At 41.7% G+C, this 9,424-nt stretch overlaps 1 protein-coding gene across 1 annotated transcript in view; it reads right to left on the bottom strand.

The window, feature by feature from the left end:
• Positions 1-1,577: 1,577 nt before the first annotated feature.
• Positions 1,578-9,424, bottom strand: part of LOC139727563 (structural maintenance of chromosomes protein 4-like) — a 37,552-nt gene continuing 29,705 nt past the window's right edge. The window contains exons 18-24 of the mRNA XM_071638545.1: positions 9,174-9,363; positions 8,299-8,486; positions 7,057-7,187; positions 6,029-6,208; positions 5,106-5,338; positions 3,315-3,498; positions 1,578-1,996 (exon numbers count right to left, since the gene is read on the bottom strand). Of these exons, the coding sequence (XP_071494646.1) occupies positions 1,832-1,996; positions 3,315-3,498; positions 5,106-5,338; positions 6,029-6,208; positions 7,057-7,187; positions 8,299-8,486; positions 9,174-9,363 (1,271 nt within the window). The 3' untranslated portion in view covers positions 1,578-1,831. The remainder of the gene's footprint in view (positions 1,997-3,314; positions 3,499-5,105; positions 5,339-6,028; positions 6,209-7,056; positions 7,188-8,298; positions 8,487-9,173; positions 9,364-9,424) is intronic.

Here is a 9,424-nt window from a genome sequence, read left to right as displayed (position 1 = left end):
CCCTTCTACCTCAAAGGGTTTTGTTGTATTGTTCTTGATCTTTTGCCGTTTTGTTCATGATCTTTTGCAAAGTGCTTTTAATGATGGATCACCCAAGCACTCATTTCAAAATGCGTGCCTCTACTCTGCAGACCAACAGCACCTTCTCAAGCAAGAACTCCTGGCACACACACTCATCACTCACCTCCCATTGCATCCATGCAGTGACAAAGACCATCAATGATTTCTTGGTGTCAACAGTTACTTTGTGTTCATCCTTTGAACAGTAAAGGGAGGGGGAGGGGAGGGGTCATTTCCATAAACGCAAAAACAGCAGCCAGTATGTACTAGTGCCAGTCTGGGCAGACAGGTACTTTTGGTTCCAGTTTCCTGTTTATTTACAAATTTGAGAGTGGCATGATTACAAATGACTACTGTCATTAATCACAGCACAAATCCTGCATAGCTATACAACCATCTATTCACATCATGTGCAATCATATAGATACATGTACAGGTGTATATACACGATTCAAGAGTAAACAAGCATTTTTTTTTTGGGGGGGGGGAGGGGGTGGTATATTACATACAGGAGTAGATGAAAAACTTGAGTGTTCCTCCAATTGGAATTTTCAATGTCTTTCCTGTAATATCACAAAATAGAAGCCACCCAAAGTATGCTATATAAGTATATTGGACTAGGCTGTGATGTGATGGCAACCATTAAAATGAATATTGCTGGTGTGTGCTATTTTTAGTTTGTTCCTACAGATCACACTGTACACACTGCATACATGAATATGCATCAAATGGAATACAGACTGTATGTGAGTCACAGAAGTAGAGATGTTACATCACATATTCAGTAGTTTCTATACAATTATCACCTTTGGTTTTCTTCCCCAGCAACGGATCATATAAGATGTACGCTGCATTTCTTATCACTGATTAAATCCTGCATTCTAAAGCTGCAGATAATCTTATAAAGATTTAGTGTGCATTTGAAACTCAAGACTGACAAGCAAGATTGTTTGGGGGTAATCTAAGCAGAGAGCCACAAGTCAAATGTAATGCATTTGTGTACAAGCATTGTTACAATGGGCACAAACTGCATAATATTGGCATACCAGCTTTATGCATAAATATTTCTTTCACTTCTATGTGCAGGATTAAAGCAAGGCTGATGTATCACAGACCATCACCACGTAATATACAAATTTTTGCTAATGGGCTATTTACACTTTTTATTCACACGTAATATACAAATGCAACAGAGGAAAATCACAGGTTTTCACACGTCTCTTCCAACACCAGCCGTCTTATTACATTTATTACACCCCATATACACCTCAATGTTGAATTTCCTTAGACCCAAGATATTTGACTCGAGAGCAGGTTAAATATTGAATCAGCTAGAGACTCGAACAAATCTAAGAGCTCCAACATGTGGGAGCTAGACCAGAGGGACTTTGTATTGATAAGTTGACACATGTACATCGGACATTTTGAATAAAGATGCCCTTGGGACAGGGAAGTTTGTTTATATTTGGTACTTTGATTATATAAAACGTAGAAAACAATACAAAATAAGGGACTTTGTTTCATTAGGGCAGAGACCAGAGTCAGAGATACCAGGAATTCTAGTGATATATTTTAAAACATCAGATCTCTTCATATGAGTTCCCAATCTATTCTGTGTTGAATGTAAACAAGCAGAAGAAGCAAATATTCACAACCCGTTGCTGCTGTCAGCTTTTACTGTGAGAGACACCACGAGTCTATGTCTGGCTTGATCTGTGGGTCTCTGGAGAGGGGTGTAGAGGGGACCATGCCCATTCCTCCGCCAACGCCCCTACCCCGTGGCTTCGATGGGAGCCTGGAGGGCCAGCTTGCGGGGGTTGACGGTGACGGTCTTGGAGCAGTTGTGGGTCTTGTAGATGCCCACTAGACGGTCGGCCAGCTCAAACATGTTGTTCCTCAGGGAGATCACGATGAACTGAGCATTCTTCGTCCTCTCCTACAGAAGGCAACAGAAAAGCAAGTGAGCTCAGACATGGAGATATTGAACAGGCCCAGCACAGTCGAACCTCGTTTTAAAGAGGTTGGATATAGCAAATCCTCTTATAAAAATGTGAGTTTACAGGTTCCGACTCTTTCCCAATATAGAAGCCTTTTGTGTATGTCATCAGCTTCCAGCTATGCAGCGCCTTGCCTGAGTAAAGCATGCGCTTTAGTGTGCCTATGCAAACCTCAAATATGTGCAGCTTGAACTCCCAAGTTCATTTACTCTATCTGCCATAAGATTTTTAAAAATCCTTTTAAAAATCCATAAAAATTTGCGGATCACCAAAATGTAATTATCTGTTCCTTGTGTCATTATCGTTTTTCCTGTAAGTTTCATTCAAGTCCATTCACAACTTTTTGAGTTATTTTGCAAACAGGCAAAAACAAACCAAAGGAGATGGAAATACAACCTCCTTCCTTTAATGGAGGTAACAAGAAAATAGTCCTAGTTTTTAGGTCCTCATTATGACGAAATTCCGCCGTATTACATGGTGTCTTATGCCACATTATGAATCTCACTTGTACTGGGATGTCAGAAATTAGGTTATCACATACCACCCAACAGTGATTTCATGATGAAATATTAAGGAAACATGAAACTGTAATTCGAGAATTCTTATGAAGATGATGTAACACAGACCTTGCCATAGTCATGCATGACAGTGATCCATTTTTACAAAGGACACAAAAGCTACTTGTATATAGAATATATTTTTCTTTAAGTGTATATGGCCTGACTTATCACAAGATATCACTTTTTTCCCTATGCACACCATATCATGGTGCAAAGGAGGACCTTGTGGTCTGTGAAAGAAAGCAGTGGTATATATCAGAGTAACAATTTTGCAAGGCGCACATGTTATGTCATCATTCAATGGTTTAACCATCTCCCCTCAACATCAACTTCTTAGAATACAGTAGTACTGTAAGTACCAACAAAGTGTGTAAGCTAATTTGTAAATGGAATGCATATACGCATGAATCTTTCTGTGGAGGTGGGTGTATTTTTCTTCTCCAGTGAAAAAATTTTGATTGTAGGGACCCTTTAAAATGCTAGGAATTAACTACAGTGCACTCCCGTTATAGCGAACACGGTTATAACAAAATTCCGGTTACAACAAAATAAAATTTGGCCGCAAAATTACCAACTTCTTGTTTTTTATTTTTTATTAGTTCGGTTATAACGAAATTTTGATATAACGAAAGAAAACTGCCGGTACCGAGGACTTCGTTATAACGGGAGTCCACTGTATTGCGGATATCAAACAAACCTTGATGTAGTGGCCCACAATGGAGACGTTCTTGAAGTCAAGGGCAGCATCGATCTCGTCCATGACGTAGAGCGGGTTTGGCTTGAACTGGTGGAGAGCGAAGACCAGCGACAGTGAGCTGAGAGTCTTCTCACCACCAGAGAGATTGGCGATCACCTTCCAGGACTTCTTGGGAGGACGGACACTGCAGTGAAAAACGGAGAGAGAGTGTTTATACATTCCTTGAACCAGATTTCACTTGGATGGCTAATTTGTTTCAGAGAGCAAGTGTCTGTGAATTTGAACATTTTTCAATTGACCTGTGACTCTTGCCTTTTGATCCTATGGCTCACATTTTTCTTCAATTAATCACTTTTACTGGAAATATCCAATCTTCATGACAACACTTCGAGCTATTTTTAAAATATGGGGAAATTAAGACCCTATGCATGGAAGCCACCTTTCTAGCACAGCCAGTGGCCATCAATTTTGTTTCTCGCTGCAGATATCAACCGGTGTGTAGTGGCCAACAGACCCATACGGAGCAATAGCCAAGAAGACAATTCTTTGTGTTTGTCTGCTTTGCAGCCATGCCGGATATCCGTGGCAAATAGGTAAGTGATCACCACCATTGCATTCACTCATCATTCAGGCATAATAATAAACTCATGAAAAGCTTGCTTGTTCTATGTATGCTAGTGTGCAGTAGGTCATTCAATAACAGCATCGTTCAGTGCATGAAGAATGTGCATATGTACCTGCTATATATACATTTATAGATGTATGTAAGGATGACACATGTACATGCATGCAATGCACATGAAATGATGAATAACCTGTCTATGATGGCCACCTGTTTACAACAGCCACCCATTTCTTCTTCATTTGGAGGGCACTATGGACAGGTTTGACGGTAAATGCAAACCTCTTCATCTAACAGTACAGTTGAACCTCTATTATCCGGCCTCCCTTTATCCGGATCTCTCTATTATACGGACGCAATCTCGCCGTGATTTTTTTTAAGTGATTACGGGAGGAAAGGGGGATTCCCAACTCCTTGAGAACTCCTACACAAACACACATGAATTACATATTACTTCCAACATGATTAACATACATTACATCAAATTTCCTTCCAAATTGCTTACCTTCAGACATTTTAACATCCCCAAACATCCCCAAATCATCGCAAGAACATGGACAGATTATGCGCTCGAGTCCTCTCATATCGCATTGCCACATATAGGTCCATACACAGCCATCGATATGACTAGATAGACATGCATTGTTTCGAGTCATTGGCTGAGCAACGAATGATATTGAACACTCAAAAATTGTTCACGCACAGTACACACACAAAGAGAGAGAGGGGGACCATTTAACAATGGCGACCTACAGTCGACTTTGCCGAGCCGTGATGATCGAAATTTGAAGCGTAGTTTCGTCGACTCGTACTGTTAATTTTCAAGATCTACTTGATACATTTCTTAATGATTATTTAGGTAAATCATCCCAAGAATTTATAAAAGAAAATGATTTCATTCTTGCAAACACGAACCTCTATTTTGGGGTCTGTTACTGAGTGTAACAATGAAACAGTTGCAGTATACACATTACTACATGTGGTACTACAATGGGCTACATCAGTACATGTGTATGTATATGTACATGTTTAAAGCATTGAGTCTCCCGTATCCGGCCAAATCCCTTATCCGGATGAGCCCCGGTCCCGACTTGTCCGGATACGAGAGGTTCAACTGTATGTACGGATGTGACACTCTTGTTTGGTGACCACTGGTCTGCCAGATGTACCTGAAGGCGATGCCCTCTGAGAAGGGGTCAAGACTGTCGAGCAGCTCCAGCTCGGCGTCTCCGCCCAGCGTGATCATCTGGTACATCTCCTTCAGGTAGTCGTTAATGGTGCTGAAGCCGCCCATGAACATGTCCAGCCGCTGCTTGCGCTTCTCTTCCAGCTGCCGCCGCTGCTCATTCCGTCGCTCCGTCAGCGCCTCGTACTCGGACACGCGCTGGAGGTAGTTCTCTTCCTGCACACATTTTATTTGAGTCGGGGCAGACAGAACTCCACATGATTGGTCTCAAAATTTGCATCAGTGTTCAAATTCTGCATCAATCTTGGATGTACTCCTAGCAAACTGACAAATAACATTGTAAAGACATACATCTATGCCAACATTCAATGTTGTCTATTTTGAATATACAGGGTAACCCATTATAATATGCTGCTTGGGACCACTGAATTTCTTTGTTATATCAGGTATCTTGTTATATCAGAGGGGCATTTCATGAAGCATTTTGTCCAACAAAGTTGTTGAACAAACTTGCTCTCAGCCAATCAGATGCAAGGATTTCAGTACCTTGTAACAGTTTGTCAGAAAAACATCCGACCAAACTGCTTCATGAAATGCCCCCCAGGGATAAAGACAAAAGAATATAAAAGGAATGGGACCAACAATATTACCTCATTATATCACATATCTTGCTATATCTGACCTTGTTATACTGAGATTCCACCGTAGAGCAATGTCATAAGCCATTTTCATCTCTCTTTTTTTCTTTTTTAAAAATATCTACAATGGTTCTTGGAAAGCTCTTAGGAACCGAGTCAAACCGGTTCCATTATGTCTGCACATTCCTAGCACAGCATCTCTGGCCAGCTAGTCCCCCAAACCTCCCAAAGAAAAGTTCACTCCAGCCTATTGCCCAGCCAGCCTCACCTTCTTCTTGTACTGCTCGATGGCCGCCAGGTTGGGGGTCATCTTGGCCAGCTGCTCCTCGCCCACGGTGATCTCATACTGGACGTCCTCCGTGTTGACCGAGGCCAGATCCTCTGGGACGTACTCCTGCAGGGTCTCTGGGTTTTCACGGTCCACTAGGTGCAGCTCCAGTTTTCCCAGCTAGAGACAGGAAGGAGGTTTCAAGGATGTATTGACTCATTTAATTCTCCAGTTTCACAATCCATGCACCACCAACATCCATATCACAAGAGGCCTATTTTCCTACTTCTGGGTCAACAACAGAGAGATTACCCTGTACATATATTGAAGGTAGTAAGATGTACCGCTACGACTTGAGTTCTCTTACTGTATTTTGACAGCTGTTTCCAAGATGGCAGACGGTGTTAGTGAGTTTTGTGGAATGCAAGTCTACCATTACCAAATGAAGAATTATCGAGCAAACCCGCATGTGAAAACTCACAAACCACATTTCTGGATATGTCTAGCCTAGCTAGCTATACCGGATGTTGTCGACCCATCGCCCAGAAAGCAACGCGCTAAATGGACTGTCTCATTTGAACCAAATGACGGCGCATGGATATGCAAAATGCCAGAATTCACGGTGCGATGCAATACAATAAGCCCTGGATATTGTTTCATTGTGCCTGAAAATAAATCCCACGTTCAATTGAACTGATCTTAAGGACAATGTTGGGATCAACCAGTCCTCAGAAGTTAGGAACTGTTTCACAGAGACATCTGGGAACATAATCTTGTGCCCACCTTGCCACATTCTAGAATACATCTTGAATGCCTATGTATACTTTCCAACTAGATCTGATCTGAATCTGTCCCAACTTTGAGTTTATTGTTTGGCTCGATATTACCTGTTGATTTATTTTCAAAAAGCTGTGGTTTGAGCATGCCTCTTTTTTGCTTGGTAACTCTGTGAACGATTCTGTGTGAACATCTTGAATAATGCTAGACGAATCATTTAATTCACTTAAATTCAGAAGACAGTTTATTACCTCTTTCTTCCAGTGCTTGATGCGCTGCTCATTTTCCTGGATTGTCTCGTTGTAGGAATCCAACTCATGTTTGACCTCCAGCTGTTTGGCCTTGGTCGACGCCTCCTGCTGCTGTATACGCTCCAGCTCAGCTGCAGAAAATACATGTAGAGGAACCATTCAAGAGGTCAGTGGTCAAGTCATCAATTAATTGGCCACGAAGACCACGAACAACTGACTTTACTTTCACAAAGTATGAAAATATGGGAATGTATTATCAATGATAATTGATTCAGGAGAGCTGATGCAGTCATTTAAAATCTATTAACCCGTTGAGGATGGACTAATTTTGCTATAACGTGCATTTCCCACAGACACCTGCCTGAGTATTCTCGAAAACTCATCTTCAACAGATTAAAGGTGATCTTGTGCAAAAGTTCAATCTCATTTTAATGATTTTAGAAATGAACTAGCAATATATTATGATAATTACTGATGGTTGTTTGAGGTAATTATCAATTAAATATAGGTATTCCACTTCCTCTTCAGGATCACATTACACCAATACAGCATAGTCATACCAGTCACTGATGCCAATAAATCTGATGAAGCACCACAACATAATTTCATTGATAATTCATGAAAAACTTTGATTTCCTGAAACTTTTGAAATAATATTCATAACCCTTTTTACAATGACTAAGCGACTTTAAAAGTAAAAGATATATTCGACCATCAAGTCCTGAGGAAATTTTCGCATCTCGTCTGGAGCGCTCTAAAAGTAGGAGCACTCCTGGGGGGTGTTTCATCAACGTTTGCCAGCGCTGACAATTTCAGCAAAATCCTTGGTTTTGATTGGCTGAGATGCGCTGGTCACTGACTGTTACTAGCGTGATTGTCAGTGCTGACAAACGTTGATGAAACACCCCCCAGGACTTAGCCATAAGAGGGGCAACTTTAGAGCATTCCAGGGCTGACTGCCTTGTCACACCAGGTCCCCATTTCATAAAAAGTTGATACCACAGCACTTTTGCTGGAATGGCAATTGTAATGGTAACGATGAGAATCCAGCTTCCTGATTGGCTTCTGCTATTGGAAGTTGCCGTTCCAGCAAGAGTAGCTATCCTAACATCATCTATGAAATAGGGCCCTGGAGTGCTCCTGGAGCGCTCTATATGAAATGTAAAAATGGGGTGTGAGAGGGATGGCAGCCTTGATGCTACTTGGACGGAGTGCTTCATCTCCTGCCTGGTGGTGGTTTACCTTTGCTCTTCTCCAGTGATTCCTCCATCTCCTTCATCTTCATCTCGGATTCCTTGAAGTCCTCCAGCACCTTGGTGGCCTCCTCCTCCAGCCGCTTGAACTCCTTCTCGATCTCTCCCACGTTCTCCGCATTCTCCTTCTCCTCCTTCTCCATGCTGGCGATGCTCTCCTCCGCCCGCTTGATGTTCCTGGCAACGGGGGAGCACAGCGTTGTTGCCATAGTGATTTGGGCAAGTTCAAATGTTTGTTAGAACACTACAGATAGCTGCAGTGTGAGTGGATTACACAATTGGAAACACATATCTCCTGACTGGGCAATATTTCTACAATTTTGGCAGGTTTTAAAAGCACATTCATAAACATACAAACATAGACATAGGAAAGCACACACAAATAGACATCTAACAAAACAAAACAAAACAAAACAAAGTAAAGCTACTACACTTCCATTGATCATATCTTTTACACAAACCACTGAAGAGAAATGATTCTATAATAGCTCAAAGACTAACATACCACAGTCAAACCCTACATCAAACTCAAAATCATACTCATCACATCATGTGAAAGCTGGAAAGGAAATATGTCATCCATCCACAAATGCAATAAAAGATTTTGGCTAACTGATTTGATTGTCATGTTTTACAAATTAGCAAGCTTGAGATCTGCAATGCGAACGCTACGACAATGCTAATCAGGCAAAAATGGTGTTCTGATCATGCATGAGACAGCTGTCTCTATTGTCCAACCTGGGAGGCTGCGTCGTCTTAATGTTCGTGCTGCAGATCTAAAGCTCTGTTGTGTTAATATAAACTAAGTGAACCACATCAAGAGACCAAAAGACTTTTTCTTTTTACAACCTTCCCGTGGCTTACTTCTTTGCCGTCTTGATGGCAACCTTCGCCTTGGTCATGCCGTTGCTGGCGGCGTCGATTTCTGAGGTGAGAGAATCCAGCTTGGCCTGCTGGGATTTCATCTTCTTGCTGCCGATCTCCATGATCTTGTTGTGGAGCTTCTTCACCTCCTCCTCGATGCGGGAGGCAACGTCAGCGATCTTCTGGTAGGCTAGACAGCAGAGGAGGAAAAGATGTAAAGGTTCACACATTGCTTTGCTCATTCTGATATA

This window comes from Diadema antillarum, unplaced genomic scaffold (assembly GCF_040938485.1).
Source record: "Diadema antillarum isolate AM-2024a unplaced genomic scaffold, OU_Dant_1.0 seq00000136_RagTag, whole genome shotgun sequence".
NCBI lineage: Eukaryota > Metazoa > Echinodermata > Echinoidea > Diadematoida > Diadematidae > Diadema > Diadema antillarum.
The sequence above is the reverse complement of the archived record's forward strand: the minus strand, read 5'-3'. Positions and strand labels throughout refer to the sequence as shown.